The sequence below is a fragment of the Anguilla rostrata genome, chromosome 7 (assembly GCF_018555375.3).
Source record: "Anguilla rostrata isolate EN2019 chromosome 7, ASM1855537v3, whole genome shotgun sequence".
Classification (NCBI taxonomy): domain Eukaryota; kingdom Metazoa; phylum Chordata; class Actinopteri; order Anguilliformes; family Anguillidae; genus Anguilla; species Anguilla rostrata.
This window is the reverse complement of record NC_057939.1, coordinates 21,243,626-21,262,191: the sequence shown is the minus strand read 5'-3', so window position 1 is coordinate 21,262,191 and position 18,566 is coordinate 21,243,626. Positions and strand designations below refer to the sequence as shown.

Sequence of the window (18,566 nt, the reverse complement as noted above, 5' to 3'; positions counted from 1 at the left end):
TAGATACGCTTCCCAGGAATTAGCATTTCATCAAAATAATTTTCAAGTTGATGAATCATATCTGAAGCAGGAAGAAGTAGGAAGTGATTTCAGGGTAAGTGTTTCTGTAGGTGAGTATTTCCCCCTTGCACAAACTCAAATCCTACATGCTCATATTTTTTTGTGGACACAAAAAACATTGGATGACTTCAGAACTAGGTGACTTCAGACACACTTCCTTAAAAGTATATTGTTGATTTTCAAAAGCACTGGAATGATTTTTTATATTATATAAAGCTTGAAACCAGGGTTTTCAAAGATTCCATACAAGGATATAAACAGTACTGTTGCTGTGTTATACTCCCATCTCAAATGTGCTTTTGACAACCTTGCATGGAGTTTTCTCACTCTGGCAACCCCATCCTCCCTCTTCAAAGGTTCCAAATTTATTCATGCTAACCTTCAAAAATGCATTACTTTTGCATTATATTTTAAGTGAGACTGTGATTAATAATTTGTTAAGCATTTATAACTGAAGTGTATTCCAAATGTTGCCAAACATTTTTGGAGTCGTTTGCTTCCCTGTTGAGATGCAGGGAAAGCAGGAGTGTCGTTGATTTATAGTTTTGAACTTTCTGGAGAATCCCCCTGTAATCCAACTGTTCTGGTTGCTGTCCATACACTGCAAAAGTACATTAGTCAATTACAGTGTAACCATTCTGGGCTAGTGGGTGGGTGGCCTCACTTGCAACTGTCTTACTAATCCCCTGAGCATTATCCACCCCAGCAATGGGACTCCCTGCTGCAACATGGTCCTCCAGAGACACAGGCATTCACATGGCTTCCAGCAGTCTCCATGGCTTGTTTTGGCTGCTAACGGTACCTTGTACTTCATCTGGAAGTTCTGCACCAGGCTGAGGTCCACAAACATGCGTATGGTGGCCTGCGTGGTCTCGGCGTCCGACAGGTCAAAGTCACTGAAGCTGAAGTCCATCAGACGCAGGGACTGAGCCGAGGGAACAGTAGCTGCCTTCAGAGAGAGGAGTACAGGAGGAGTGAGAGGACGTACACACGTACACTCAATCACACACGCAAATGCACACACACCTGCACACACACAGGCACACATGTGCACAGACACACACACACACACAGGAACAGGGGAAGCCTTTCCTGTGGGAGCCAAGATCTCTATCAGGCATTAATAATCAATGAGCTCTGATCAGCACAGGCTGAGGCTCACAAGAGGAGTATGTATCTCTCCCCACCACTGCACAGAACAGACAGATGGCCCCTAATGCACCTGAAATCTCCCCACCCCCTTCCCTGTCTGTTTCTCTCTAACATGTCTGCCATCCATGTTTCACTTTACTGTCCATCTTGCTTCCTCTATTTCTCTCGATGTCATGTTGTTTCTTTGCCCCTTATTAGTTTGATGGCTGCTTCTACACAAAGTGATACAGACCAGACACAGAGTAGTCCAGACTACTTCTAGACAACCCTTGAATTAGCCCACTCAATGCTACCATCTTCTTTGACCTTTTTCTGTTCCTTTGCACTTTTCCACTGTGAGCAGAAGCAAATACCCCTCACCACCCTCCCCCTTCTGAGTTTCCCCTTGTATTGCGGTTTGTAGGGTGAGTAACCTTGACTCCTAATCCTAAAAACCCCTCTTCCCACTGTGAACAAGAGAGTCTGAGAGAGGCCACTTGCGTTGATTAATGAAGTGCAGGTTGTCCTGGTCGCTATCCACCCGCACACATTTACACAGGGTTCCGCATGACCTACAAGGCCAAATAAAACCTGCGCTTGAAATAGCACCTTTTCAAACTGACACATCTCACTTAAAGGTTACTCAGTGTCCAGCATCGTATTTCCCAAGTGTTTTTTTTTTTAATGTGGGAAGACCCTAAGGAAAAGCATATGACGAAATGGCCACTGGATGCATGAAGGCCACTGGATGCCGAGCAAAGTCATTCAAGTTCCCACGCAGACTCATGATGGCATGAGGAAAGGATCCAGATTTGAGACATCACCAAAATCCACAATTGTGGAAGAGAGACAACCACAAAGTGTATAAACTCAAACCAGACACCCCAAAACTGAGACAAGACCCTAAGAGCCAAACATCTTTGTAATGAATAAGCAAATAGGTGACTGTCTGTCAGTCACCCAAGTGCACTGTGGGTGCCCAGTAGATTCCAAAACATCAGTCAAGCAGTCTCCATGGTAACAAATTTCTGAATCCATTGAGGTAACCTCAACAAAAACAGTTACTAAGCCACAAAACAGGAAGGAGACAGAGCACTTGATTTTATTTGGTAATCACCCTGTTTATTATAGTTTGGGGCATTAGCATTTTATTAAAATCTAAGTAAGGCCAGTGAGCAACTGATTACTTCATTACGCAATGAAATAATATGATACTGTTACCCTACCTTAGGACACTTCACAGTAAACGGTTTTAGTTGTTTTGGTTGCATTGGATATAAAATCAAGGAGCTAAAACAACTCCCAAGCTTGTCATTAGCATTTTACACATCACTGTCATAAATGACTGAGCACTGATAAATCGTTCCATTATACTGGTTGATTACAGGGTTAGGTCAACTCAATTTCATTACAGTCAGCTGAGGAACTGAACTGAAATTCAATCCATTAGCTGAAAAGTCCTCAAAGGGCTTTGGGGGCATTTTTCGAATATGAGAATTGAATTTAAATTATTTTCCTGAACTGCATGAATTGCAACGGAATAGATCTCAACACTGATACATACAGTATATGTTCCATTGGCAGTTGTACTGGTGGTTTCATTTGCCAGTCAGGACTACTGGTATCTTAATTAAGAACTGGATGACGTATGGCACTCGGATACTGTGAGCGCGGGTACAGGAACAGGCAGAGGACTGCCACCATATGTTCCCGCTGGGAGGTCTTCAGCACCTTGGACAGCATCAGCCTCACTAAGGCATGCTCAGCTGTGGCTGACCTGTAATCAGCCCAGGTGTTGCTCCTTGTCTTCTTCATAAGGGCACCATCTGCCCTGCCTTCTGGGACAGACCGTTATGGACACGGAGTACTTATTTTGGTTCAACAGTCCACCAAGCTTCCAAAAAGACTACTTTCCATATTCCTGCTTCATTCCACACTCATTTTTAAAGAAGCCACGTAATTCCTTTAGTACACCCTGGTCAAGGGGAAATCAGACAATTAACTTTTTTTTGCTAATTTATGTTTTCATTCTTTCAATCTCTGTTGTTTCCCCGTGTTACAGGTACAAAACAACATAAATCTAACCGTAAAATAAATTAAAATAATGTAGATTGCATTAGAAACATCAATGCAATAAATAACATTACCATGGTGATCTACTGTTCATTTGGATCTACGGATGGACTCAATTGTATTGTGACTTCTTATTATTACATATTATTAGACCTCTTATTATGCTACTTTGAAATATTATTCATGTAGTTGCATTCATGTGTATGCAAGTAAAATCTTTACTTTTTCTATTGCGGCTAGCATTCATGGATATTAATTTACATACTCAAAGCAAGCCCCCAAGGTCTGCAGGAACTTCAGTTCATTCAGACTCAGATAACATTCCCTGTCATTCTTTCCACAGCCTAAAGGACCAGATTTAATTATTTTTCTCCTTTAGACTCTCCAGCAGCCTCACTTTATCTCAAACTCAAGTAATGAAGAGCGATCCTTCGGAGAGACCTAACCGAGCCTGACTCTGGGTCAGCTGAGCTGCTCCACTGCTGGGACTAAGGTCGTAGGCCTGAGTCAAATGCTGTTCCAGGACCCAGGCCTACAGTACGTCTGTATTCATTAGCTCTGCTGCGCTGAGGCTGGAACGAGTAAAACAAGAGCGCTGCGGTGACCTCAGCCACTCAAGCGAAGTCATCAGTCCTGATGATGATTTGCTACAGCGTCCCCTGCGATACTGCAGGGTCCTTCGGCACACAGGAGAACACTTGTCTTACTGGAGAGTGTGCGCTCTCGAGGAGGTCATGAGTTAATGCCCCAGTCGGGACAGGCCACACAATCTCCGTGAGTTTACATTCCAGCACGCTGAGAAGAATCTTCAGATTCAGAGAGAGAAATCCACAAATGATTTTTGAACCACGAAACCCTCTGTTTATTTAATGGTTATTTGTTTAATGATCTTTGTTTCTTTTTTGTCTTAAAATATTTTTCTGCTCATGCAGCTGAGAACAAGAGACAGAAAAGCACACTTAAAAGACTGAAAAATGAAATGAAAGGTAATGGTAGTAATAAAATGTAATTTACCGCGGTTACCTGCAGCGCCCGTGTCTCTTCCTCGGCTGCAGAGGCATGGTACGAGAGGACCTGAGGAAGACCCACACACACACACACACACACACACACACACACACACACACACACACACACACACACACAACCACACACACACACACACACACACACACACACACACACACACACACACACACACACACACCACACACACACACATCACACACACACACACACACACCACACCACACACACACACACCACACACACACACACAGCAACCAACACACACACACACACACACACACACACACACACACCACACACACACACCACACACAGACCACACACACACACACACACACCACACACAACACACACACACACACACACACACACACAACACAACACACACACACACACACACACACACACACACACACACACACACACACACACACACACCAACCACACACACACACACACACACACACACACACACACACTGCACACACACACACACACACACCACACACACACGCAAGCACACACACACACACACACATGCACACACATGCACACACACACACGCAACCGCACATGCACACACACGCCCACACACACGCCCACACACACACACACCGCCACACACACACATACGTAACCGCACACACACACGCACACACATGCCCACACACACACACAATCACACACACACACACACACACAAACAGGCCCACACACACACATACGCAACCGAACACACATACACACACACGCGCAACCGCACACGCATACATATACACACACACACACACATACACACGCACGCACGCGCACATGCACACACACACACACCATGTCCATGACTAAGGATTTACAGGCTTTCAAAGAATAATACATAAAACACATTTTGACACGGCACATTTTTAAAAGCATAAAATCCAACGAGCTACGCTAAGACATGCATTTCTATGAATTCATCATGTTGTGTAAGCTATTACGTTTTGAGGAGTTGCAGAATAAAAGCACTCTTGGGGACCAGACTTGAGGGTACGTGATGTAGGGAGGCTTGTGAGGACTGTGCTGGAGCTGAATGGGGAGGGCTTAGTGTCAGCTGCAGTGGAGAGCTTATGTCACTATGTGCTCTGACTGTGACAGCTTCAGAATAGGGCCGGTCTTAATAGAGCCCGGAGGAAAAAGTGATATGTTTGCATTTGAACATAAGATTAAAAAGGTGTTTGGAGCACAGCCTCATTTCTTATGTTAAAACAAGGATTATATTACCAACATCAAATCAGTTGGCATGAGTTTTCATACATGTTTTGAAATTATGTGTATATGCATTTGGCTACAAGAAGGAAAGCAGTAATGTACTGTACAACTTGAAATTTAAGCATTTATACTTTTTTTGAAAAACTGTGTATGTTTGTGTGTGTGCGTGTATGTGTGTGTGTGTGTTTGTTCAATTCAGTTCAATATTATTTCCATAGCACTTTATATAGAGACACTTTCACAAAGATGCTTTACAGAAACAGGAAATGGGACACAAATGACAGACACCCACACACACACACACACATACACACACACACACGTACTGTATGTACTCACCTCCAGTGTGACCTCCTGCTTGGCCATGGCTCTCTCCACTGTCTCGTACATCTGAGTGTTCTGAATGCCCAGCCCACAGAAGATGGCGAAGGCCTCCAAGAACTGCTCGTCGTTGCGGTTAAACGCTTTGATCTTCCCAGAGGCCTCGTCCATCTTATTCAGCAGCTGGCAGACACCTCCAAACACAGGCACACTCATTCATTAGCCAATTACATCATGCATAAGTAAGCATGTTCCATTCAGGAGACATTCATTTTCAGATGTGCTGATTCGCTCAAGCTGAGATGAGTGACATTATTTGCGAGCCATTTCAAAAATTAATTGTGGAAATACTACCTTCTGTGGTGTTTTTGAGTTTTACATAGTGGACACATACCAAATATAACCATTTACACAACAGCTAAATCAGGTAGATTAGATCGGTAAAACTTAATAAAATATATTTGTAAGGCTGTATTTTCAGATACAGGGCTAAAACAATACAGTTTGTTATAAGAATCGTATAGAAACCAGATCTAGCAGAAACACTCATTTATCCTTTCAACTAAGCGAACGTTTCTCTTACCAATTCAAAATCAAGTTACGATTTACCAGTGGATTAAATTTATTTATCTGCCATTAAATTAGTGCAGAGAAAACAGCAATATTCACAAGTGCTAATTGGCAGTGACATAATTCACAATGTGAAATTGTGTCTTTTCCTAGTTCAGTTCATTTATGCTTCGTTAAACATGTAATCTTGTGCTATGACAGTGTCTCTTGTCATAATTATTCTATTCATGTTGCAAAGTCATTGTATGCTCAAAGACAGATCTAATTGCTTTCAGTTCAGTTCTACTTCATAAATATTCATTGGAAATTGCATGAAACAGGACTAGGCAGTGAATTCAATCAATGATAGAGAAATTGTGCCATTACAGTGGGAAAAAAATACTATTTCCAGGAATAGCAGTGGACATTATTCAAATCAATTCAGGGCTTCATTACGAGGGTATGTTTGATCTGAGGCGTATCTAATTGGATTGAAGGATTTTTTCAATGAATAGGAAACTTCCCATTGTTTCAGTAAACAGAAAAAGTTCTTTTCGCCAGCAGGTTAAGGACATCTTACAATTTAAAAATGAATGTGAAAAAGGTAAGACTATGATAAAGAAATGAAATCCAGGGGGGAAGGGGGAAAGGGAGTAGACTGGAAACTGTGGATTTCGGGGCCACTGTTAAAAGGGAATTAAATGTGTGTTGAGCAATTAAATTAAACAAAACAATAAAGCAAAACATTAATCATGGCCGCTTTATTTTACAGTACAGACATATCACACAGCAACCACACAATGTCACAGTGATGTTTCTGAGAAATAGGCTCCAGCAACCCCTGCGACCCTGCTCAGGATAAGCTGGTATAGATAATGTATGGATGGAAGAATGGATAACTTTATAACTTTAGAAAACTAGATGTCCGACATGAAAAAAAAAACATATTTCATTAAAAAAAAGCAAGTATTTGTGTTTTTTGAAATACTACTAAGTCTTTCGGATGACAAAACCACATTGCAGTGAAAATACTTGTAAAAAATATTATCTATTTTATCTATTTTAACTAAATGTCCCTTGTAGTGTAGGTTTCAGCATACTAGAATACGTGGTTGTTGACCAGAGACTCATGTCCCCCACAGGGGACAAAAATGAATGAGTGACTCAAAGTGGGACACAACAGAGTACATAACTGATAAATGGACAGAGCAGAGACTGGAAAGAAAGAGTAACAGAATGTACTGATGCAGCGTTGTCGGTACATAACAACGGTGTGTGGGTGGTACAGACCTCGGAGTGACCCGGTGTCATAAACAGAGCATTGTTCACAGCTGCTGGTCTAAACTACCCTCTCTCACTTCAGTCCTGAAAACTAAGATGGATACTTCACACTCCTCTTTTCAGGCTCCTTTATAGAGGGATGTTCCCCCATAATATCGCATTCATCCACCTGCAGTGACCACAGTATCGTTCAACACCTATTCTGCGCATGAACATCAACATCGATTCAAAGAAAATGAAAAGGAGGGCTGAATTGGTGTGGTGCAAGATGATGGGAATAAATGAAGCTTGCAAAATGAATTTAGTGATACACTCACCCTAATCTGTGCACACTTAAATAACAGTAACACCACACAGTTTTGGAGCTTGCAGACTTCCTTCGATTCTCATTCAAATTGCATCAGCATGTAAAACCATGCACAGGAGAGCTCGGCAAATGGGAGAGAGGCAGAGAGGGTCGTACCTATGACCTTATCCTTCTTTCCGTTTTTGATAGGGGTGCAGAGCAAACTCCTCATCTGCTTCCGCGAGTGCTCCGCACTTTCACTCTGCCGTGGGAATAAAATCGGCCAATCAGAAAGCTGTACGAACAGCCAAATACAGCAAGAACTCCACAAAAAAGAAAATTATTCAATAGCATGGCGAGGAGCAGAGTCCACATGTTCTCACCGTCCAGGGGAATCGTGTGTCTTTGGTGACGTCCCCAATGTTCAGCGGCTCCATGGTGTTCTTCACATACTGCGCATACATGTAGTTGATCTTGCTTACGTCACAGTCCCTAGAGGGAGACCACAGGCTCACGTCAAAGTCCAGCCTCTTTCATTCAATGACTCATGTTTTTATATTCAAAACAGCAAAAACAAGAGATAAACAGAGCATGGAGGCAAGCCTCTAAGCATGCATCTACTGGAACACAGCCAAGCAGAGAATTTACCCTCTACTTAAGGGGTTAAGCCCCAGGGCTCTGACACTCTCTGCCTGGAGGATGCAGCTGTGGTCATACATGACACATTTACCCTGAAGCTAATTTTTGTCACAAGATGCCATGTTTTTGCTCTTTGTGAAATGAGAACCACCTAGCTCACTGCAAATAACTGCTAAAAGAATCATCGGGAAGCTCTACATGGATGTGGTGGGTGTGCATGTGTGTCTATATGGGGGGAGGGGGTCTTTACATCACCAGGTCTCACTGAACATTAGTTCAATTAATAATTTAAATCACCAGGATTTTCCTGAACACTGGTTCAATGAATCGCTTAAATCACCAGGATGATGGTGATGTTTGAGTTGCATAGCTGACTAATGTGCCACTGCCAGAGACTTTGAGTGTGTGTGTGTGAGTGGTGTGTGTGTGTGTGAGGGAGGGAGAGAGAGAGAGAAGGAATGCATGAGAGCAAGAAAAAGAGAAAGAAAGTCAGAGGGAGAAGGAGAGAAATGGAGAGTTGGGTGATGGTTAGAACAGCATGGGACCTCGATGTTGACTTTAATTCTCTCTGTACTTGCTTAGAAAGTCAGGGCTTTAATTTTAGCTTTGTTTGCTCTGTCTGGAAAGCTATAAAACAGGTCAGATAAGTAATACTATGGTACATGAGCCATAAAATAAAAAGTCATTGTTTCTTCTAGGGTTATTAAGCAAATACAATAGAAGGGAAATCAACCACTGAAATATGTATGAGACAAAAAACAGTAATAATAACAATGGTGCTATTACATATGAAACAAATCTACAAATGGACTACAGCCTGATAAAAATGGCCCAAGATTAAAGCCGTTAGGAAATTGTACAAAGTTCAGAGAGTCAATGAGTCATAACTGATTTGATTTTGGACAAACACTACAAAAACTACAAATACCAGTACTGTACACGAAAGCAGCCACTTATATACAAAATGAGGTTGGTGGATCTACTAAAATGTAAACCTTAGAAAAAGCAACTGAATCTTAAAAAAAACATAATGTCAAAGTATGAGAGCCAGAAATGGGTCTACAAAAACAACATGTGTTTCATCTCACTTATTCCACTTGGCATTTGAGTTTTTTTACCCTCCCCCTCTCTCTCCCTCTCTCTCTCTCTCTCTCTCTCTCAGCTGCATAAGCAGAAAAAAACTATTTTAGGCATTCACAAAAAGGCACAGATAAAACATTAAATAAACAAAATAAGTTCTTGGTTCAAATATACAAGAACAAACAATCATAAGATCAGATAGGGATTTTTATGGACCCGAATTTCAGTTTAACTTTGTTTATTTGTCCTTTATCTCTCTCTCTCTCATTCTCTGACTCTAATTCTTTCTCTCTCACAACTCATTATGAAGATTCTTCTTAGTGTTCCAAAATGTAAACTTGCACAGAATGTGTGGTCTGACCGAATTGGGACATGAACTGATGACCTTCTCGAAAACACACACTCTCTAGTAAGAGAAGTGGTTCCCCATGTTCCAAGTGACCCTGATGTCTTGCAGAGGAAACAAAAAAAATGTTTTATCTGGACAAAGGACTTTGAGTGGTTGAAGTCAGCACATGCAATTTGTCTCGTTTTACTGAAACAAACATAGACAGATATGCATTTAACACTTCGCTGTCTAGTATAACTTAACCCCTATAATAACTTGCACTACCAAGGTCACTTTCCATTGTGCAATCCTGTGAAGCAGACAGTCAGAAAGCACCACCTCGTCCTGTTTAACTCCTTAATCGGTGGCTGTATTGCCCCTTCACAAGCCATCAAGGACAAACCATTAACAACAGCGGCTACAGATCTGTCATAATTGTTCATTTCCCTCATCCAAAATTTAATGTAATAATGTTGTTCATTTAAATACATGGGCTTTTGCCAATGCAAGTAACAAGATGAACCATAAAGGGTTAACACCTATAGCTCTCTGAGGCCTCCAGAATCAGGCTACCCGACAGCTTCCCGAATCAACCTCTTAATCTCAAAACAACCCTTTGAGAGGCCTGGTACTATTCAGCCTTCACTAAACATTTCTTTCTTACCTGGGCCATTTGTTTAAAATCTGACTCACGGAGCATCTAAGTAAATTGCCTTCTTTGGGAGTCTGATGGCTCCACACCAAATATCTGCTTTCCTCCACATCACAAATACGTGCACAGCTAATGCACATGTCAAGAAAGCCCACGTGGCCAGATAAATATTTGTCCCCGGTCAACCTAAGAGCTATGTGGAGAGATGCGAGCTCGTTAACCTGCAGAGAATTTTCTTTGTAGATCTTTTTTTGAGGAAAGAAATTACTTTAATTCATAACAAGTTACGATAAGCCAGGGGGGTCTGACAACCGATTCATTTATTACCTAATCATAGTCTTAAATCAAGGCTTTGATAAGTAGAATCAAGAGTCGCGGTGCTGGGCTAAAATAAAAAACCTGCACCCACACCGGCCCTTTTTGGATAAGATTGGACATCCCTGCCCTAAGCACTTGTTGATTGAGGAGCCATTGTTACAGACCTTAAAAGGTTTTAGGCTCAAGGCAAATTCATCTGGTAGAGAACAGAGCTTATTCTCTGGAATAAATACCGTTGTTATTACTGATGAAGACCTTCTTTGTAATGAAATCCTTTCATAACTCCATTTTACTTTCCACCTATGAGAGAACAACTGCTTTCATAACCTCCTCCTCCCTTCCAACTGTGAGATCAGTTTTTCTGTCTCATATCTCTGCCTCCTTGAAAGATCAAAACACATCACAAATCCAGCCTCTCTCCCACCTGAGAGTAATCAACCTGTTTAATAACTTCCCCCAATCAACTCCAATCCTTACATCTGTCAATGCCAAACTAATAATGCCCATTTCAATTTTACTAATGGAAGATACAAACAAGAGAGGATGAAGCACTGGTCTCTGTCACTTACTGAAGTGTATATAATATACATGTATGGGGCATGCTGCCCCGCCAAGGCGTAACTTGGCAGGATGGCATACCTGCCCTCCCAATATATGAGCCACCTAGTATCCCCATCAGTAACTGAGGCTGGAAAGAAATAGTTTCAGATATTTAATCTAAAAAAAAAATTAAAAAAACAGATCGCCTTACCGTTTGGGAACCTCGACAGACTCGCCAAGTTCCTCATGTTCCATGTGGAACACGCTGGAGAAAGAGTTCTGTAATAAAATCAGAGGAGAGATTATTTATCTAAGGAGGTATTACTGCTGAAGTAACAGAGTGGCTAGGCGTACTTTTTAATGTCATTAGTCTCAGGTGATGGCGCATGTAAACTCAGCATCGTTCTGCTGCCATCAAACACTTCGAGGTTTTTTTTTTTTTTTTTTTTTCCGAAAAGGCTCGGGTTTCAGCGCAACAGTTAGGGCATTATCGAGCGCCGCGCTAAAACAGCCAATCCGCGGGGCGCTGCCTTCGAGAGACCTGGAGCAGCTCACCGTAAAAACGGAAAGCTGATATATTACCCATCACAGCAGCCAGAGCTGGAGCTCATTTCAGCATTCCTGGACATGTGTACACCACCTTATAGGGACTTGTTTAGAATCTGCGCTCCCCTGTGAAAAAAAAGAAACCTGTTGTATTTTTAACACGGGGGGGTTGAAATGGGACCAGACCAGCTTCCAGATGTTACATTGCAGCCATGAAGGAGAAAAAAAACCTGTCTTCATTCGAAATACAAATGTCTTTTTTATCGCTGCCAACATCAAACCTCGTTTCTGTACACGGCACGGCTCTGGCTGTTTCCTTAAGGGCTCTCGCTATGATCAAGTTACATTTACATTTGTATCTTTTGAGAGGAACTTCAAACTGTTGGACATTAGAGTTGCAAAAATAATAGTTCTCTTCCATTGGAAATAGCATGTCACCATCCTCACCATTGTCACCATTGTTTTGGAAAGTAACCGTCTATGCTTTTACTCCCACATTTCAGTTTATACAACCTATGTCATCACCTGCTTTACCTTATACTGCAAATGCACCTTATAACAAGTTTTAGCACTTGTACTGTAACAAGAGGTGAATGACACAAACTCAAGACCATTTCACTCCACAGTAAAAATGAAAAAACATGACAATGGTTTTCTCTCACAGTGTACCATCCATCCATCATCTATACTCGCTTATCCTGGGCAGGGTCGCGGGAGGTGCGGAGCCTATCCCAGCGCGCATTGGGCGAGAGGCAGGAATACACCCTGGACAGGCCGCCAATCTATCGCAGGGCACACACACCATTCACTCACACACTCATACCAATAGGCAATTCAGAGTCTCCAATTAGCCTACCGGCATGTCTTTGGACTGTGGGAGGAAACCCATGCAGAAACAAGGATAACATGGAAACTCCACAGAGTTCAAATATATATTGTAAATTCAAACTTTACTAATGGCATTGCCACAACTTACCAACTTAACATCTTACTAAGCAACTAATCTTACATATACATAATTTGCCTGTGTTTGGGCCAGATGGCTGACAGTGTCAGAAGTTTCTCTGTCGTGTGTATAAAGCCAGCACCCCTCTATAATATTTATCCTCCACTAAGAAGACAGAGGAGACATTGCTACAATATTCTAGAAAGGCTATGTGATTTGTTATGCATTTGCTGTGCTGTGCTGGCTTCAGGATACATCCACCAGTAAGGAGATAATGTTGCTATGAAGTAGCAAAGGGTTGTAGAAATGTTATGAGCTGGCAGTGCTGAGTTGTGTATTCAACGCTGCCAGTATTTATACTGCAGCAAGATTACAATGTTGCTTCAATGTTGAAAGAACGTTGCAAGAATGTAATACATCCACATCCATGTTACGATGTGCAATCTGCAGTACCTGCATCAAAGTATTTTTACAGCAGTGAGTCCCCATCGGTGCTACAACATGGCAGAAGGTTACACTGAGTTGTACAGAGGTTCATAATCAGCAGGGGTCAGTGTATGCTCTGCAGAAAGATGATAATGTTGCCTCGATGTTTTGCTGGTGTATGGGGATTATTTTATGTTGGTAGTCTAGGGCTGAAGTCAGTTTTGACCCTGCAGTTTTGACCCTCGCACCCCCCCCCCCCCACCCCCCTCAATTTGCTGAGTGATAGCAGACAGCTCTGGAAAAACAACTATGCCCCAGGTTCAAAAGCAAAGAGACGCTTATCTGGGAATCCTCAAATTTGGGTTTACTGTAAATTATTTGGATGAGATGACCCCCCTGAACTGCAAAATTTCACAGACATTCTTTGACCTGTAGACCACAGCTTGTGCATGCAGACTCCCAAAAGGGCTATGACTGCGCAGTCACAGATTTGGCTGAAGCCTTCCTTGAAAATCAGTCCAGAGACTGAAGCATCAGCACTGGTCTGTTAGAAGACAGCAGCTTAAAAATACTTGCCATAATTTGACATTACCATAAAAGTTGACCACAGGGGACTAAAATGTATATTACTTCTGTCTTGTTCAAACGGAGTTTATCAAACGAGAATGCTGTTAGCTGTGGAATTTAGACCAAAAAGAGAGCTGAAAACATAGCTGTTTTACGTAACAAAATGGCCGTTCATAAGTCATTTCCATTCAGTGGCAGGGTAAATATTATGCTGCTGTTCCTTCACATTTCATGCCTGCCTGATACCTGGACAGTGAAGTCAGAGGCCTTGCCCAGCTAGTAGGTTTACACAGGCAGCTCTACTCAGGCCCGGTGACAGATCCTGGGCTCCAGTCCCATCACCCTCTCTGACTGGCTGCCGGAGAGGGGACACGCTCTGATTGGCTCCCCCAGAGAGGGCTGGCCAGTCACTGGCCTGGTCTGCGGTGACTCACAATATTAAAGTCTTGCTTAATAGTTTTTCCATAATGCCCCCGCAGCATCAACATAACACTCAAAACAGGAAAATAATCGCACAGCAAGTATTAGCGAGGCGGAATCAGTGGGAAGTTTGGCCTCAACGCTAAATTCTTCTTTTTTTCAAAATAAATCAGGATCTCCGCAGGCCTAAAATAAGATTTTTTTCTTTTCATTTGCGCATGTTTTCTAAAAAACATTGTGAGCGGCTCCGTGGCAACAGGGAATAAGAAGTTGATTCACCGAAGGCTGTAGCCCTGTTGCCTTTCATAAATGGGGCCAGTGTGGCTGCAGATGTCAGAGCAGAGTCATCCGCCTCTCACCAAGCCAAAGGCATCCAACACAGGCCCTCTTCAGGGACCTTTCCGGGAGGATGATATTGGTCATTTTTCCCAAATAGGCTTCTTTACAAGGAGGAAAATCACTTCTTATTATGCTCTGACGTACGTATGGCACCAAGTGTAAATGGGCCTTCAGACACAGGATGTACTGTGTGGACCTCTACATCAATGGCCCCCACAGTAATACAAATACGAGGATGAAATCCATCCAGAGTAAATCCATTGCTCTCTGTCTTTTCCATAATAATCCATCCAGCTGGGTAATACATTTACCTATCCCCTCGTACCTATTCATTTTTCTGTCTATAATGTATGTCAATATTTTTACACGAAGCAGCAAAAGCTTCGGTTGCTGAAATGAATATCAGTAGAGCCCCGGACAGGAATTCCAGTGTGACCTTTAGACATGACTCACTCCATAATTATCGTTCTTCGATACTGGCTGAAGACATTTCCAAATGTAAAATGGCTGGGCGGCTCATTCGGTTAAGGCACCACACTGTTGCGCAAGGATGAGCCCTGCGATGTCGGATCAAATCCGGACCGAGCCAGTGCCGACTGTGGCCAGGAGCTTCTTAGGGAAATTTGCAATCAGTGATTGCATCATCCAGGCTATGTTGGTTAGGGGTTCATAGCTCTCTAGCGACCCCCGCTGGTCAACTGGCCTCCTGTGGACTACAGGAAAAAGCCGCATATGAAAGGTCTTCCTCTGACTCCACTCTATGCAAGCTTAGCTGTAGTCTGCGGTGTGGGAAGAAGCAGCTGGCAACACCACAAGTTTTTGAGGAGAACCACGGTTGCCTACAGTCTCCCGAATCAGCAGTGATGTTCTTGTATGTTGGACATTCCAAATCAGGGTAGGAATTGAACATTTTCAGCCCCATGTTGGGTGTAAAATTAATGAAAAAAATGTTAAAAAAGAATCTCCAAATGCAAACCTACAGAGGGAGGCAATGGAGACACCTCAAACTTCAGAACCCCCCCCCCCCCCACCCAGGGCTCAATGTCATTTCAATTCACTCAGGAAATAATTAGAGATACTATTAATTCACCACCACTTTTAATTTTAATTGAATTCATCAATTTCAATAAATATTGTGTATTAATTGAATTGAAATGGAACTGCCCCCAACTCAAGTGGTTAAAAGTCACTCCCAGTTCTGATCGCTCACCATGGAGTCGCCATCGGCGATGAAGACGGTGCAGCACTGTGCCTGCATGAAGGACAAGATTGTGCCCGCGATCTTCCTCAGCAGCACCTCCAGAGACTGCTGCTCCTCAAAGATCAGACTGGCCAAGTCCAGCAGCACCTGCCCCACACACCCAGAGAACATATTATACACACCACAAAAACACTATATGCACACCACACGCAGAGAACACATTACACACCCAGAGAACACATTACACACACCACAAACACGCACATTATACATGCCACACCCAGAGAACACATTATACACACCCAGAGAACTAATTACACACGCCACAAACAAACACATCATATATACCCAGAGGGCACACACATTATACACACCCAGAGAGCACACACATTACACAAGAAACACACACATCAAGGTCAAGGTACATAAACTTTATTAGCCCAGAATGGGGAAATTCAAGAGGACATGGTAAACAAAAAACAAAAAGGACATATAAAAAGAGAATGAACACAATGAAAAGGATAAAAGTAGAGCCAAAGTTCAGGACAGCATTCCCTTCCCAACTCCCCAGACACATACACGCACACTGTGAAATCCCTATGGTGAAAAAAATCGATGACCATTTCTTTTGTTTTTCATATATTAATCTTGAGACAGTTGTCTGAACACTAGTTGACAATATTCTCTACCTCCTTCTCAAATGCAACCAGGGAGTTACCTGGCCTCCGGAATCCCACTAGGACTGTGTCAACTGCATACTTATAAAATGTATTAGTGGGGACTCAACGCTCATCCAGGGTTTTTCCTGCATGGAGAATTATCAGGCGGCCGCCTCAATTTAATTTTGTGCCGCCTTAGCAAAATTCTGACCTGTATTTTCATAAAAAAAACATTATAAATACAAGCTTTGCACACGGTGGATTTCTATCATTTGTAACAGCAAATACTCTGATGTGGCACTGTATCGTAATCAGCACAACAGCAAAGGAGCTACCAAAGAAGAACGGAAAGCTACTGCAGCTGTATACACACCACAAACACACACAGTACACACATAACTTACACACAATTAAACACAAAAACCAGCAGAGAACACACTATTGCACCCTTGAAACATCCCGAGGACAAACATGTCACACAAACACAGTGAGCACACACATCACACACACACACACACACTGTATATATCACACTTGCAACACACACACATAGAGGGCCTGGGTCACGCAGGCAGAGAAGCTCATCCAGAAGACACTTCACAGTTTTCTGGCTTCAAACCACTGCATTCTGGGCCAGCAGATCATCCCTGTTTTCCTTCTGCTGTTTTTAATTGCAGACGTTTTCCATGGAAGCGCCTATGGTTATTTTAAACACCTGCCCGCTCTCCCAAAAAGGCAGCAGAGCTGTCTCATCGCAGCCTGCGTTTACGTGACAGTTACCTGGCCCTCCACACGCTCAGAAGGAAATGCGCTAACCGCAGTTTTCCTAAACAACGTCCGTCCGCTTGCTGGATCGCAGCTGGCACACGGCAGAGGACAGAGCTGAAGGCTGCTCTAAAAAAAAAGAAATCCCTCAGCCGCCCTGGCCCCTACACCCTTAGCTGCCCGCCCCTCCACCCCCTCAGCCCCCCCCTCCCCCATCCCGCCCGAACTGCCCCCCCCCATCCCACCCACTCTCCCTCTTTCCAACCCGTCGGAGGCGGGACAGGAGGTCGCACCTGATTCCGCCGATTTTCAAGCTGAGACGTCTCGTAGAGCTGCGCGTTGTGGAGAACGATCCCAGAAAATGCCAGATAGGAGGAGAAGTCCTGTCAGGAGCATTCACAGTGAGTAGGGCATGACATTTACCGGAAAAAGAGCCAGTGACCCCTTCCCACACCTACCCCCGCAAAAGAACTTTCCACCAGCCTGAGTGACACACAAGAGAAAAATGAACATTTCACGTTTCTTTTTCATTCTTTACCTTTTCATCTTGTTCTGTAAATGTACCGTTATTTCCACACTTCTTGTTAATCGCCTGTGCCACTCCAACCACCTGGTTTTGGAGGAAAGAAAAAGAAAAATAACCGGCACTTTGACGATTCTGCAACACCGGCGTTCTTTCTTTTCTTGACATATCCCAAATGGCATCAACTTTGACCTAAATATCAGTATAATATATTTCGTCCTGCTGATAGATTCTCAGCAGTTAGCTGCACACATCTCTTACAGTACAGTACAGAAGCTCCAGAAACAACCAATGCATTTCCCTTAGGAATCAAAGTTATACTGCATTCAAGAATCTATTAATCTAGCAATGTACATTGCCACAAATATCAGAGCAGAATACAATTACTGACTCAAGTCTCATCTCTAAAACAAAATAAATTTGTCTAAAATGAATGAGTCTAGTACAGTATTTGTGCAGTGTGGATCATACAGTGCAAAGCTTTTTGGCTGTTTTCAGATCTTTACTCACTGGTATTTTATGACAAACTGAAATCTCGCACTTTAATTATGAAGCACAATATAATGTTAGCCAGCTCACTGTCTGGGTACTCACAAGCTGCTACTAAGTGCAGGATTCTCTGTTCCTGCGAGTTTTTCC

General features: G+C 42.8%; 1 protein-coding gene across 5 annotated transcripts in view; it reads right to left on the bottom strand.

Annotated features, from left to right (window-relative positions):
- pde5ab (phosphodiesterase 5A, cGMP-specific, b) overlaps window positions 1–18,566 on the bottom strand; it is a 56,393-nt gene that overhangs the window by 10,874 nt on the left and 26,953 nt on the right. For 4 of the 5 annotated variants that reach the window (XM_064343627.1, XM_064343629.1, XM_064343628.1 and 1 more), the window contains exons 4-12: window positions 17,943–18,014; window positions 17,698–17,787; window positions 15,990–16,127; window positions 11,747–11,814; window positions 8,362–8,470; window positions 8,156–8,240; window positions 5,881–6,056; window positions 4,279–4,338; window positions 863–1,009 (exon numbers count right to left, since the gene is read on the bottom strand). In XM_064343627.1, coding sequence (XP_064199697.1) covers window positions 863–1,009; window positions 4,279–4,338; window positions 5,881–6,056; window positions 8,156–8,240; window positions 8,362–8,470; window positions 11,747–11,814; window positions 15,990–16,127; window positions 17,698–17,787; window positions 17,943–18,014 — 945 coding nt within the window. The remainder of the gene's footprint in view (window positions 1–862; window positions 1,010–4,278; window positions 4,339–5,880; window positions 6,057–8,155; window positions 8,241–8,361; window positions 8,471–11,746; window positions 11,815–15,989; window positions 16,128–17,697; window positions 17,788–17,942; window positions 18,015–18,566) is intronic. The other variant, XM_064343626.1, reaches the window with a different exon arrangement.